This window comes from Festucalex cinctus, chromosome 10 (assembly GCF_051991245.1).
Source record: "Festucalex cinctus isolate MCC-2025b chromosome 10, RoL_Fcin_1.0, whole genome shotgun sequence".
Taxonomy (NCBI): domain Eukaryota; kingdom Metazoa; phylum Chordata; class Actinopteri; order Syngnathiformes; family Syngnathidae; genus Festucalex; species Festucalex cinctus.
In genome coordinates this window covers 20,879,386-20,895,144 of record NC_135420.1, presented here as the reverse complement: position 1 = coordinate 20,895,144, position 15,759 = coordinate 20,879,386, and the positions used below count along the sequence as shown (strand labels likewise).

Below are 15,759 nucleotides of genomic sequence, written 5' to 3'. Positions count from 1 at the left end.
GCAATATATTCGAAAATATGCGCCATTTCCCCCATCACCTGCGCTTAATAGTCTCCCACGAGTCATCGCATTCATCATTTGGGACCTTGATGACTGACCAGCTTTCCGCACGTTGCAATTACGGGATGATAAATGACGCCGGGCGCTCCTTCGCACTATTGAGACAGCGGGGAGCGCCTCAATTACACGGCAGACAGACAAGCAAGCAAGCAAGGCGGGACTAGCCGAGGCTCAGTGGGAGCCGACCGCAACACGACGCACGTGGAAAATTGGCTCGTTCATGTGCAAGGTTGTGTAGCTGGAATAGTAGTACCTTGAGATACAAGTTGGAGTTGGCACGTGACCACTGAAATGAATGCAAACGTCATTAATACGTTCCAGTCTTCACCACCTGGGGGCAGTAGAAGACAGACAGACATATATACAGTCGTTAAGAGGTTTCAAGTTAACTCCACTCAAGTCATCAGTGAAGCGCAAATATGCGTTTTTCGCAGAGGATAAAGAATATATGTCTGTATGTCTGTAACGCAAAGAAGATTGTTGCGTTGTCAGGGGGGGGAAAAAAAAAAAAAAGGAAGAGGCCTGGTTACGACTGTTAGCCGGAGGTGTTTTCACACTTGGGCTGACGATGATGGATAAAGGTCGTGCAACGTGTGTATGAATTAGTGATGAGGATCGTGATGATGAAACACAAACAACACAGTCTCAGTCTTGGCCAGCCCACAAACGTGTGTGCCTGTTTGGAGCATTCCAAGTCCACCAATGGTGGACTTTCGTCATGAAAAATATTACATTTAATCCTGGGAAAAATGACTATCTTGGATTTTTTTTTTTTGGGGGGGGATATGACTTTCTGCCTGATGAAAGAGAACTGATGGACAAATAATCTTTATCTTTTGGGGGGATAAAACGTATCTGTTTATGTAGGGAAAAATACACGTAACTAATAAAAATAAATAATGCTTTTTAATCTTGTAAGAATATCTCGGAAAAAATATATTTTAATATTGTAAAAATATTTTTTTTTAAAGACACTTAAAAATAAAAATAAAATGGTAAAAAAAAAACTTTTTTTAAATTACTTTTTTTTAATATGTTGTTTTTAAATTGTCTTTAATTTTTTTCCTGCCTATCTTAAAAAGAAAACATTTTAATATTGTAAAAAAATAATAAGAATAATATTAACTTTTTAAAAAAATGTCTCATCAAAAAAAATTACTTTGAAAAAAAAAATCATTTTTTAATAGGCAGGAAAAACGACTTTTAATTATGTAAAGATGGATGGACAGACAGACAGACAGACAGACAGACAGACAGATAGACAGATAGATAGATAGATAGATAGATAGATAGATAGATAGATAGATAGATAGATAGATAGAAGAGTAAAATAAACAAGACTTGCAGTACATGTTCAAATAATCATCAAAAAATGCAACTTGATCAAATAGGCTGCATGGCGACCAGTCCAGTGTGCAGACTAAGTAAGATCAAATTGCCAGTCTACATGTGTTGCTATGTTCAAATGTAGATGCTAATCGTTATCCCACGTCTATGGGGTTTCCCCACTATGTGCTAGCATTAGCATTAAGTTGTTACACAATACACATGGTGTAATTCTCTTTGTGACGAAAAAAAACAACCTTCAACTGGCAATAAACTGCTGCTTGTTAAGTGATTTGAGTCACTGCAAGAGATCGAAAGGAGATGAAAACGTGACAATGGGAGGAGGGCGAGAGTGAGGAAGAAAAGAAGAAGGTCAGTTGAGGAGAGGAGGAAGGACATGCAGAGAGAGAGAGAGAGAGAGCGAGCGAGAGATTTCACTGCTTCCTGCTGCTGCAGCGAAGCAGCTGCTACACACACACACACACTCTTGCGGTGCTATGGGGATATGTACCGAGAGCACAGACTGGGAGATTAGAAAAGCAGGCCAAGAGGACGCTTTCCCATGATGCATTAGCGGGAGCATCCGCATTAGACGAGCTGTGTCAACACTGACTGCTGCTCCAGCTGAGGCCGACACACACCGGCAAAAACACGCACACACAATCAAACAAGGAGCTCATCCTCGCATTTTCCTGGTCCAGATAAAAAAAAAAAAGCCATGAAGTGACCGTTTAGATGTCAAGGTTGGTGTCACTTAAAGATATTTAAAAAAAAAAAGTACACACACACAAGCACGAAGTACAAATAACATTGAAAATGGCGAACGGAGCTCAAACGTCCATGTAAAGAAAAAATGTCCACACGAAAAAAGTAAAGTGCTGTTTCGATATAAAGACAAGAAAACAAGCACACTGGATAACGGACAATGACAGATGGCCTCGAACGCATCGTCAGGAGCATTTTAGGGAGGAAAAAAAAAAAAGAACTGAGGGAAGCTTTGAGGTGACAAAGATGAATCATGCGCGAATGAAGGAGTGAGGGAGGGAGTAACGTGCTGTCAGGGAAGAAAGGACGGACGGACGGATGGATGAAGAGGATGAGTGACGCGCTCCCATCAGGGGAGGCAAGTCACACAGTGTGGTGACAGACAGAACGAGAGAGCGACGATGGAAGGAAGGACGGCGAGATGGAGCGGGCCTCCGTAATCAAGGAAAGCGTGAGGATGGAGGGATGGAAGACGAGTGCGCTCTGAATGAGTCAATCATGATTAAGCAACACAATTCTCTCTCTCTGCTTCACAATGTGCACTAAATCATGTGCATTCATTTTTGCTCTTTTTGGTTTAAATCGTGTCAACTACACCGATGGTGGACACGATGGTGGATGTGGTGACGCAACAAGTGGTTCATTACTCAAGGATGCTTTGGGAAAGTTCCGTTGAGTAATGGTCATGTAAAGGTGGGAGAATTAAGATGTATTGATCATATGATAAGTTAGTTACTAATAAGACTTTTATGTAAAAAGTAATCCTTTCAATAAATAAGTTGTCAAAATATGGGCAATTTTAATTTCAGGACAAAAAGTCGAGACACCATTTTTTGTCGTCATTTAAAAGTCTTAGATTTTTTTTAGATAAAGTCATATTTTGGAGGGGGAAAAAAAACGTGTTTCAAAATAAAAAACAAAATCCAATCAAATTTTGATTTTTAGGACAGTAAAAAAAAAAAAAAAAAAAAAAAAAAAATACCAGATATATTTTCGAAAATAGTATTATTTGATGAAGAAATATATCATACTTTTGAGAAAAGTTGTGATTTTTTTCAAAATAATAGTTGAGATGAATAGTACTTTTTTTTTCCTCGATAAAAGGGGTATTTTTGTAAATAATAATACAGTCATAAATATAGGTACACAAAATATATTCCTATTTTTGCACATAGAAAGATCTTAATTGATAGACTTTTTTCAAAGATAGTGGTATTTTTTATTGATTAAAAAGTATTTTAAAGTTATATAATTTCAAGATAAAAAGCTGCCTTTTTTCTTGATTTTGAGTCATCTTTTATTCTCTTATTTCTAAAAAAAATCTTACTTTTAAGAGAAAGTTTATTATTTAATATATATATTATTTTATTTTTAGACTGTTTTTTTTCCCAAGACAACAGTCAAAACCTTGAGATTAAAAAAAAAAGAAAAGAAAAAAAAAGTGGTATTTTTTTTAAATAGAAGTGTTGTTGTTTTTTTTAATTAAAATTCAAGAATTTTCAGGATAAAAAGTTGCCTTAGATTAAATTTTTTAGATGTTTTTTTTGAGAGACGAAAAGTCGTATTTTTCAATCATAAAGAATAGTATTTTCTCCAAGACAAAAAAAAATGGTTTCAATAATCTGATTTTTATTTTACACACATTTAATTTACTTATACTGCAGTGGTGACTTTTTTTCTCCGTCTCTCCCTCTTTTTTTTTTTTTTTTTTTTAAAAGCACGTGTAAAACTGTTGACCCATTTCTCGAAATTTCCACTTTTTTGTGACCCCCCTCTGTTGTGAGGTACGTTGCAAAAAGGTGGTGGAGCAAAACACTGTATCGTAAAAGGGTAAAACCCGCATGAGCATCACAAGCCCGTGTTAACAGGTCAATCGGCCATGTTGGTGCGGTCACACGAGGCTGAGAACAGAACAGCCTTCATCAGTGGCCCGCCAAGGGAACAGCAAATCGGTGTGTGTGTGAGAATGCTTTTACCTTTGACGATGCTTGAGGTGAAACAACAGCTCCTCCTAGTGGACGTACAGGGAACAACAATCACTTCAGTCACTCAAATGTTGATGGGGCTCTCATATTTGTTGCTATATATAACACCCATTAAATAGCATGGCAATTTCAGATTTAAATAATTTATGCGTTTGGTTACCAGCTCAATGATTAATGATTAATCAACTTCAAATCAACCATCACATTACTTCACAATGACTATAAAAAAAAAAAAAATATTGAATTGAAGTGTACTGGCTTCTATTTGACTGTGAAAGAAAGCGCGAGCGAGTCCGGTTATGATTTGATTGACTTTATTTGTAAGGCACCAGAAGTCCTTCCTTACTGCACAACATTTCATATTATTTCACATAAATGTCTGCTGTACTTTTTGATAGTTTTTTGATGTTGTTGTTGTTTAAATGTAGATATGATGTAGGACACAAAACATTTCCATTTTCAGGTTTTACATTATACACAAAATAAGTGTTTAAAAAACAAAAAAAGACCTTACAAAGCTTACAATGCTTCACGCTATGAGCTAGAAAGTCGCGGGATGAGAGGAGGGAAAAGGAAAAGGGGTCAAATATCACCCACCCCAAACAGCAAGAACCATCCAGAATATACTGTATGTACACATAAAGCTTTCTATGCATGTCCAAGGGTACGTTAATGTGAACTAATACATCAGAGTTTGTCCAGGAGAGCCACACTGAAAAATATGTTTATTATTATTATCTATGACTGCCATTTGTGGGGTACATTTTTTTTTAACAACAGCTGAGGTTTGATTTCATTATGGCAGGCTGTAATGCCACTAAAATATACTACAATTAAACACATAGAAAAAAAAAACAAGTGCACTGATCACAAAAAAAAAAAAAAAAAAAAAAATCAAATATGCTTCCCCTGTGAATCATGCATTGGCGTGTTGGCATCACTACAATGAGCACAGCATGAAAAAGAGGCAGAGGATGAGGCGCTGCATTCACAAGCAGACAAACGGATTATTCCGATAAGCTATAGTTGTACGTATATAAACACGCTCGCACAAGGGGGAACGCATGCGTGTCTTCTTGTCCTGTAGTTTGGACAGCGAATACACACAAGACCCCCTGCTGTCTAACACACACACACAGCTATAAATGAGGCGCTTTCATTTGCCACCCAGGGGTATTAAGGCCACACTGAAAAGAACAAACCAAATGACCACAAAGACATCAGAAAGTCGGAAAAACAATGTTTCTGATAGAAAAAAAAAAAAGTCAGGTTATGTCATACCTTAGGGAAGATAAGATAAAAAGTGCTTTTTTTTTCCTTATAGAAAAAAAAATAAAAAATTAAAATTATTATTTTATTTTTTGAAAAAATTAAAAGAAAAATGTCTTTCAGGGATGGAAAGTCACATTTTTAAAAGAAAATAAATATAATGGGCACAATTTCACATTTGGTGGGGGGAGTATTTTTTTCCAAGATGAAAAGTCATTAAAAAAAATAAATAAAATACGAGCATGTGGTCATATTTTTGGGAAAACGACGACAATAAAACAGGTGCCATTACAAGAGTAAAGATTAAAAATCTGAGAGAAAAGTCATAATATTTTGATAACATGAAATTTGGGCATAGTAAAAAAAACAAACAAACATGATTTTAAAGACTAAGGATTTTTTTTTTTTTTTTTTTAACAAAGTTAAAAAAAATCAACAAAATGACTTAAGTACTGCGAGGCTGAAGGTTGTTTTTTTTTTTTAATTGGGTCACAATCTTATAAAATTAAAACGTTATTTTTAACAATAATAATAATAATAATATTTATTCAAAATAAAAAGTCAGATCTTTCCAAGAAAAAAAAAATAAAAATAATAAGCAATAGAATAAGCAATTTTTTTCATGTGTTTTTTTTTTACATTGATTGTCAGATATTTTTTGAAAGAAAAGTTGTAATATTACGAGAATGGTCAATTTAAAAAACTGTGGAAAAACAACAAAATATAATAATTTTGTTTAGAAACAAAAAATACACCATATCACAATAAAATCAGGTTTTTATGTGACAACACAGATATAGGCTATTTCAAGATAATAAATGAGATTTTTTTTTTGAAGAAAAAACTTTAAATGAAGAGGGGTTTTTTTAGATTAAATGTCAGAATTTTTCGAGAGAAAAACACTCTTGACAAAGAAGTGATAGTATTAAGAGAACAAAATTACAGTATATCACAAACTGCATTTTTTTTTTAGACATAAGTATAAAAATTAAGCAATTTTCTAACAACAATTGTAGAGAAAAAAAAATGATAATCTTAAAGTTTAATTTAGTTAAAGTTGAAAAAATGCTATTGTCATTGTATCTCCAGTGTGACCCTAATACTCCTTGTACGTTTCAATTTAAGGGTCTAGACTCTTCCACACACTCACTTCTTATTTATTTGCCTTTTACGGGAAGGCTGAATACTCCTCTGTAGGTGCCATTGTTTTGATTAGCAACCAACTTGAAATAGGATCACTCTTAACTCTTTAAAGTCCATCTGGGTGGACAATAGCGTCTATGAATTGAAACAATTACACACACAACCCATTTTGACTCCACGGTTGTTGACGTGCTTCCGTAGGTGCTGCTGTTTTGGTTAGCAATGGAGTTCAAATGTGCAGACACATGCAATCCTTACAGGAAAAAAAAAAAGTTTAGAGGATACTTAAGTGTGTTTGATAGGCCAGACAGACAATTCCTATGTTTACCATGACCGCTGCGTTCAAGCAAACTGGGGAAAAGTCACATTTCCGACCACAGATGAAACATTAGATGATACGAATGAGATGTATTAGCTTTTATCACAAGTTGTTCTGCACGAAAAGTACATCTGAACAATTTAGCTAATTCAAATTGACATCGCAATGTAGTAGAATGAAATTTAGAGGCTTGAATGAAGCTGCATGTTGTTAGGAATGGAATCCATAGTGCAACATCCATTTTTACTCACTTCAAGACATGATTAATCAATTCAAGGATGGATTGAGCCATTAAAATGCCTGTTCATGGTTTATTTACTTTCCAGTGGAATGCCTCAGAAGGAGCAATTTCCTACTTCCCAGCAGCCTTGAACGCAGTCAGTCGTGACAAACGTGGGTAGAAGAAGAAAAGCGGCAGGAGGAGTAAAGAAGAAAAGGAGGAATTAAGAGCATGAAGCGTCATCATTAAAACATTCAATAAAAAAAGAGACATGAAAAGATGAAGAAAGTGGAAGTCTGGTGAAAAGCTCGGAGGCCATTTTGTCTCCGTGGAGAAGTCGGGAGTCTCCACGTTGAAACGTCAAGAGGGAGAGAAAGGAATAGACAGATAGAGGGGGGCGGGGGGGGGGCTGGGGGGGGCACCGCTTAGTCAGACTTGTCGCAGTCCTCCTCGCGGTGGCTGTCGGCGGCGTCGCGCGAGGCCTTCTCCTCCTTGGCCAGCTGTGCCTGGGAGGCCAGCAGGGAGGAGAGCGAGAAGAGACCGGAGGAGGTGGTGACGGCGGGCAGGCTGGGCTGGCTCAGGCCCAGCGGCAGCGGGGTCATGGGCAGAGCCAGGCCCTGGAGCTGAGACAGCTGGTGGGCCTGGAGCTGCTGCTACACAGAACACATGCGCACGCCACTTAGACTCAGTCAGTACGTGCACACAAATGGGATAGATCGCCATCTCGACCGACGCTACGGCGTTAATGGATCATGCATAATAGTACACAAGGAAGGCTTGCGAACATGGCTGGGCGATAGGGACTTTTTAAAATTAATTAGTTAATAACAGGGATGTAACGATAGCCAAACATTACGATACGATATCATGATATGGTCATGATACGATAATTAAAAAAGGACAGTTTTGGGAAAAAAAAAACAAAAAAAACAATATTTTGTTTTTGTACAATACAGCAATAAAAATATTATATATATATATATATATATATATATATATATATATATATATATATATATATATATATATATATATATAAAATATATTGAGGCACTTATTTGCTAATTAGAGATAGACCGATATGGTTTTTTCGGGACCGATACGATACCGATTATTAGTAGTCAAGGACACCGATAACCGATATTTGGAGCCGATATTCATTTTCACTAAAAAAAGGGCAAATATTAGCATTAAAATCTGGAAAAAATACAAACTCCAGCTCTTAATTTTTAATTTTTTTTTAAAGCATATGTTTATTGAGCAAGTTTTAGGGTTAGTAAAATATTTGGATTTTTTTTTTTTTTTTAATCTTAGTTAATGGACTGTTTTTTTGTTTTGTTTTGTTTTTAAATCTAACAAGTTCTGGGATCTCCCAGGGGCAGGAACATGTTTTCAAAAGTTAAATAAAAACAAATGGTTTTCTACATGAAACAAAGTATTCCAAAATTTCAAAATATCTGATGCATATATTTTTACATCTCTCAGTTTTAATTTCAAACAAAAACAGAAGGTGAGGAGAGTTCCCAGGGTCGGCAAAAATGAAAATGAAAACTTACATATTTTTTTTTTAATTTACATTTAAATTAGTTCCCTGAAGTTAACACTTTTTTTTATTTTTATTTAATGGATCTATCATCGATTCTTCGAAATGGCCGATGCCGATATTTGTCAAAATGCTGAATATCGGTGCCGATAATCGGTCTATCCCTATTGCTAATGCAAGCACACTTCCTACACATGTTGAAGTTCCCCTTCACCTGACCATTAGCGTGGATTTTAAACATAGAAGGGCCAAAACACGCCTAGTGAAAATTAAACTGCACTAAAACAAAACTAGCCACCAGAGAGTGCTACAACTGCACAAATGGAAATCAACCCAACTTTTAAAAAAATATGTATTGCTTTTAATATTGTCATGACTAGGGTCATGCAAGGGTTATCACAGCAATGACCGAGCCCACAGGGCGTGCCGGATCATCGTACCCTTATGATGGAGTTCATCTCTGGGGGGGTGACCTGCTTGGCCCTCTCGATGGCTGCCAGGACCTGCTGCTGGTGCTGCACACGGGTGGGGGGGGCGTTAAATGGAGGGACACAATGAAAGAAAAGAAGAGAGGACGGCTTAGATCAATATCCATCTTCCAAATACAGACCCTGACACCTTTCAGCTATTCACAAACACACACACACATGCACGCAAACGCACACACGCGCCTGGTGTGACATCAGTGAATGGATGGTGTGAAGTCACGGGTGATGGTCAACCCCCTGGTGGCCACATAGATAAGAACACGGCTTATCTGAAGCGCACAGCTATTTATTATTACACACACATGTACAGTAGGTGGGGATGGGAAACTGGGAACACCGAGGGAAGGGGTCAGTGCGGTGTAGAAGTAACGTAGTGGGAATGAGAGTGAGCTCACTCCCGGATGTGAAAGGTCTCGGCCCGAGGGCCATCTGCGTGTGCGTGCGTTTGTGTGTACCTCCTGAGACAGGTATGGGAGGACTTGTGCGCAGATCCCGTTTAATCTCTTCACAATCTCAGCCTGTGGAGGAAAGGCGGAGATGTTGTTGTTAAAAGACAAACACGCTATGCAAGCTCTGGTGAATAACACGACAGCTGCGGTCCCACTTATACCAAAAACAGGAGCCATCAGGTGATCACAATTGTTTACAGGTTACTTGGAACAAAGAATACAAAAATATCCTGAAGCAATGGGCAACATGTTGCTTCACCAAAACATTTTTTTCGGATCACATTTGTAGCCAGTTTCTACTTCCTGTTTTCCTTCCTTTTCCTGTTGACTTGAGAGCCTCAGCTTGACCAATTCTATTTAAAATGTAATTTGGATCTTTTGTTGACTCAAGTCGTGAATAAGGAACACATTTTGGAGCATACATGTAGACTGCTATGCTAGCTTCTTGCGCTAGCTGCTTACAACAAAAAGATCTTATTTTTCAAAATAGTGAAATATTTCAAGATTTATTTATTTTTTCCCGAACAAGCCATATTCTTTCTAGGATAAAAACCCCCACACAAAAAAAGCCGTAAGATGAAAATAGTTGTGTAAATAAAGTTTAATTGTTTTTAATTTTTGGTCAGAAAGGTCATATTCGTTAAAGATAAAAAAAGAAAAAGCATTATTTTCACATCTTGCCCTCTTACCCAACGACAGCTGGGATAGGTTCCAGCATGCCTGAAACCCTGGCGAGGATAAGCAGCTCAGAGAATTGATGGATAGATATTCCAAGATAGTTTTTTTTTTTTTACTTTTTTTTCCCCCAGATAAAAAGCCAAATTCTTCACAATGACAAAAAAGGGCATTTTTCAAGATAACGAGTATAAATTTATATGATAGAAAGTCCTGTAAACAAGCATTCACAAACACCTATAGACAATTTGGAGCCTTCAATATGCCTAACCTGCATGTTTTTGGAATATGAAGTACCTGGAGAAAACACACGTTAGCATGTGCAAAACATGAAAACAGAGATTTGAACCAGAACCTCATAAATGCGAGACCACAAGTCCACTGTCCTTAATGTTGTTGTTGTTCTTTTCATTGGACGTGTTAAAAAGCAGGGAAAAAAAAACAAAAAAACAGAAGCTATCCCAGGATTTAACCTTTATACCCTCGAGACACGAAAACAGCCATTTTGTGATGCCAAGCACATGCTCATTCGTATGAGCAACAGCAGGTACGACCTTCTCAAACTCTCTCTTGCACACCCACACACACACTAATTGTGCACAATCCCTGCTATCGTCCTCACACACGGGTCTATTATCACATTTGGCTGCTAATCACCCAATCCGAGCGAGATATGCAAATGAGCGCTAATGGTGTTAGGGCGTAATCGGTTGGCGAGATGAGGCGAGAGTAGCAGTCATTAGGCATGCGGCGCACGACTCCCGCCTCCAATCAGGCGCTCGGCTTGGCTCCCACACACGCACGTGCGCACGCACAGACAGACATCGTTGAAAGCGCCTTTGCCGCACGCTAACAAATATTCCACTTTTCCCCACGCTTTTATCTGAGCTCCCTGTCATCTTCCCGAGCTTTGTTCTCCTGTCCCTCCCTTTTTCTGCTCGTTGTTCTCTGGCACATTTCTTCCAAGTGTTGTTTCGGCGCCTCGTCTCGCTGACAGCGGGAATATCGTGCGAGTCGGGAAAGAAGAAAAGCGGACGTCGAATGCTGGACGGACACGTCGCTTCAAGGATTGTTAATTCTGCTCGGAGACTCCTTTACTTTTTTTTTTTTATGACAATTTAAACAAGCCACGACTGTAAAAAATATAGCTGCTCACAAGGGGGATCAAAAGTGAACACATGTTCAAGTATAGTCACGTTAACTCCAACATGCACATCGTGCAGCGTAATAAATTTGAATATGATGGAAAACTGAATTCATTTCAAGCAGTTATCAATATAATGTCACATGACCCGCAGGCTATGAATGGCCTGTTTCGTTCAATTTGCTAGCCTATTAGCATAATTGCTATGAATCATTAGAAAGAAAAAAAAAGTTTTCGGAAAAACAAAAAAAAAAAAATCATCAAACAAGAAATCCAGCTAACCATGATCGGGATGACTTTAGAAAAACACATTATTCATATTGTGACAGTAATTTTAAATTGACTTCAAGTCAATTGTCCCATTGGGCTAACGATTTACATTGTCAAGGCTCCTGTAGTATTTTGTGCGCTAAATTCAACACTTTCAGAGCTGAGCCAAGATTCGAACATCGAATCTTAGAACTGTGATGCAGACATGCCGCCCACATGAAAGGGATGTAACGACATCCTAATCTCACGATAAGATAAATATCACGATATGAACCTCATGATATGATAATTATCACAATTGGCGCTCCTCCACGCTCGTTGGCTCACGATACTGCGTAAAAAGTCAAAATAAATACATAAATAATATGTGACTGATGAAATAGGCTTGGCCATGTCATTGTCATGTGGTCTGGCTCAGTGGCCCAATCAGTTGATGTATATCAAAATATTGTGTTTGGCTGAAGCGGGCCAAAAGCAATGATTTTTTATTTATTTATTTATTTATAGTGTTAGCCGCCGCAGTGGGCAAAACATTCCTAATTAAAATTAAACTGCGTTAATAAACTAGCCACCAGAGGGTGCCAGAGCTGCACAAACGGTATACAAGCTCGCTTCTTTAACAGATGTGCTGCTTTAATGTTGTGACGTGACGACCACGATATGGCAATTTTAATCATGTGAAATCATGATATTGCCCTTGTCGTTGCATCCCTACCCACATGTGCATCATGCGAACCTAGAACTGAACATTTCCATTTCTATTGTCTCATAAAAGCGGCACAAATCTGATTTCCAAGTAGATCTTCTCGAAATCGAACAGACCAGTAAAAGTACTTCCAGCTCGACCTTCGACTTGGCCTTGTTACGAAAAAAGAAAAGAAAGAGAAAGAAGAGGCGTGAAAGGAAGAGAAAAGAGAGAATCCTTTCGTGAATGGAGGACGATGAAGAGGGAAGGAACGAGAGGAAGGAAATCGAGTCAGAGGTGGCGAGAGGGGGGGCGGAGTGTCGGCGCACAATGGGCCTCGACATGAACGCTCCTCCACGCTCGTTTCCACACATCCCCTTCCATTTCAACTCTCTAATGGAACTAGCGCCTCTCTGCACTCACACAAAGAAATCACACACGCACACACTGACACGCAGATATCTGCAATATACTCGTGCACATACACGACATAGCCCAAAATAAAAGAACAAAAGAAACCACACGGGCAAGTGAGCACATGTATGCAGCAGCACATGCTTCCCTGCCAGGGTGTATATTAGAGATGAACGATTTTGAAAAATAATCGAATTGTGATCCCCCACCATTGTGATTTAATATGCGATTATGTAAATTATACACATCGTTACTGTCTTGTGAAAAACACTGATGTCTATTTTATTTTATTTTTTTATACATTTAGGGTGGAAAAAATGGAATTATGTTTTTTTCACAGTACAGAGACGACCTATAAAAAAATAAAGCCTACCAACCAGCTGAATACGGAAATTTCATTCCACTACATTGCAAGCCGATTTAAGGGGATACTTGACTCATTGAGGTTTTCAGCATCCATCCATTAATTTCCTAAACCGCTTGCGCCTCACAAGGGTTGCGGGGGGTGCTGGAGCCTATCCCAGCTGCCTGTGGGCAGTAGACGGGGTTATTATCTTTCATGTACAATTAATTAGTGATGTAACGATAAGTGCGATATCGTGATATTGCGATATTAAAACTGCCACAATATCGTCGTCGTGATGTTCACAATATTTAAAAGCAGCACATCTGTTAAAAAATGTCAGGCTGATTTCCATTTGTGCAGTTCTAGCTCCCTCTCGTGGCTAGTTTTTTTTAGTGCAATTAAATTTTCATTAGGGATGTTTTGGCCCTTCTTTGTTTAAAATCTATACTAATTGTCAGATGAAGGGGAACGTAATATGCCTGTGAACCGAGTCAGTATGTGGAGGAACTCAATGTGTGCGTGCATTAACAAGTAAGCGCCTCAATAGGTGTTATTAGAGATTGTATGTGGTTTATATTATATATAAACCATATATTATTATTATTATTATTATATAATATTGTGCTTTTTTTTTTTTTTTTTAGTATGAGCTCATTTTTTACAATATTGTGACCTTTTTAAAATTTAGCCAAACTCCCCACAATATTGTGATAATTATCGTATCGTAAGCTTCATATCGTGATAATATCGTATCGTGATGTTTGGATATCGTTACATCCCTACAATTAATACCTTTAAAAAGTAATTTTTCAACTTTGAGTCGGCTGTTGATGACATCACCTGTGCTGAGGAAGTCACGGCTCAGTTTACTGACCAAATTCAGAAAACAGGTGAGCCAAGATTGGCTGTTGCCTACTTCCTCACCACAGGTGATGTCATCAGTCAAAAAAGCAAGTAGAAAAATTACTTTTTAAAGGTATTAATTGTAGATGAAAAATAATGAAGTTACCAAATTCATTCTGGACAAAATATTAACTTTTCACTGCTGAAAATTGTTCAATGAGTCAAGTGTCCCTTTAAATGTGATTAATTACTACACAAGTGTATGCCTGACAGTCCTGTACATCCGACCTGGATGCAAACACGTGAAAGGGTTTAAATCACGGGGGCCGCCTTTCTTCGCATGTGTCCATTAGTCAAAGCCGACATGGTTCTCCTCATATGCCTGCCAGTATGTGGCGTCAATCATAATACCGTGTGCATGTGTGTTTTGAGGGAGTGCATGAGGTCCATGATCGCTCTTCTCCCTGCTGCAGCCAAAACATAAATTACTCCTGCAGGTTGAGCCAAAGCAGATGATGAATCAGCTCAGCACTTCAAACCTCTGTTCCCTGTTTTACAAAGATTTTCTTTCCATTTCTCTTCTGGAAAACTTGTATATTTGGCGGGGAAAATATGCCTCGAAATTTTTCTTAAAAAAGTGACAAGTACTTTTGTGCTTGTAAAGTAACCGTGCACAAGTAGACACTTGTATGATGACTTTTTTTTGTCACAAATCTAAACTGCGTTTAAAATAAGTTTAAAGTAGTACAAGGTTAGTGGTTGGATGCAAATGAGGGAGGATATTTAAGAGTTGGCACAACTCCTTTGTTAGCGGTTACTCTAATCTCTCCCTCTCTGCAAAAGCAACATTGCATACCAACCAAGATGATAATGTTAGCAGAAGCAATGACTCACCTGTTTGTGCATCTCAATGTTGAGCCCGTAGGACATCTCATAGTACTAGATGGAAATATGAAGAGACAGAAACTTCCGTTAGCATAGCGTTAAACGCATTTTGATATGTAGTGGTACCTTGACTTATGAGGTTAATTCATTCCAGGACCACACTCATAACTCAAAACACGCTGAGCTCAAGCCATCGTTCATCATTGAAATAAATGGAAAAGGCATTAATGTGTTCCAGCCCCATAAAAAAAACGCTAGGAACATTTTTGTAATGTGTTTAATTGAGAAAAATAACAATCCACAGTATTGTAAGAGTGTACAAAAATATATACCAGTATATAAAGCACAATTAAATACAACGTAAAAATTAAACAGTTTCAGCTCATATTTATGTTTCAATCCTATGGCGATTGTGCTGCCCCCGAAAAATAAATAAATAAATAAATAAATAAATACATAACTAAATCGGCCAACAGGTGACTCATAACTATGGAGGACCAAAAGAAAAAAGCAAAAAAATGAAAATAAATAACTAAATAAATACATAAATAATAAATAAAATAATAATAAATAAAAGTGAAATCCATGGATGGATGGATGGATAAAAACGGATATAAAAATCTAATTAAAAAATATATCAAAAAAATAAATATAAAGGAAATAAAAAGACCATTAAATATATATATATATATATATATATATATATATAGATATATAGATATATAGATATATATAAAAATACATTTGTATTTAATTTTTGAATTACATTTTATTTATATCAGTTTTTATTTTCACTTTTAGTCATTTATTTATTTATTTAGTCATTTATTTCATTTTGAATTTTTTATATTTATTTTTTTGGATGTAATTTTCGAATTCTATATATTTTTTTTTAATCTGTTTTTCTTTTCACTTTTAGTCATTTATTAT

General features: G+C 37.2%; 1 protein-coding gene across 2 annotated transcripts in view; it reads right to left on the bottom strand.

Annotated features, from left to right (window-relative positions):
• Positions 1-4,433: 4,433 nt before the first annotated feature.
• The window catches only part of tle5 (TLE family member 5, transcriptional modulator), a 35,374-nt gene continuing 24,048 nt past the window's right edge, over positions 4,434-15,759 (bottom strand). The window contains exons 4-7 of one of the 2 annotated variants that reach the window (XM_077534787.1): positions 14,839-14,883; positions 9,574-9,636; positions 9,071-9,145; positions 4,434-7,740 (exon numbers count right to left, since the gene is read on the bottom strand). In XM_077534787.1, the coding sequence (XP_077390913.1) occupies positions 7,513-7,740; positions 9,071-9,145; positions 9,574-9,636; positions 14,839-14,883 (411 nt within the window). In that variant the 3' untranslated portion in view covers positions 4,434-7,512. The remainder of the gene's footprint in view (positions 7,741-9,070; positions 9,146-9,573; positions 9,637-14,838; positions 14,884-15,759) is intronic. The other variant, XM_077534788.1, reaches the window with a different exon arrangement.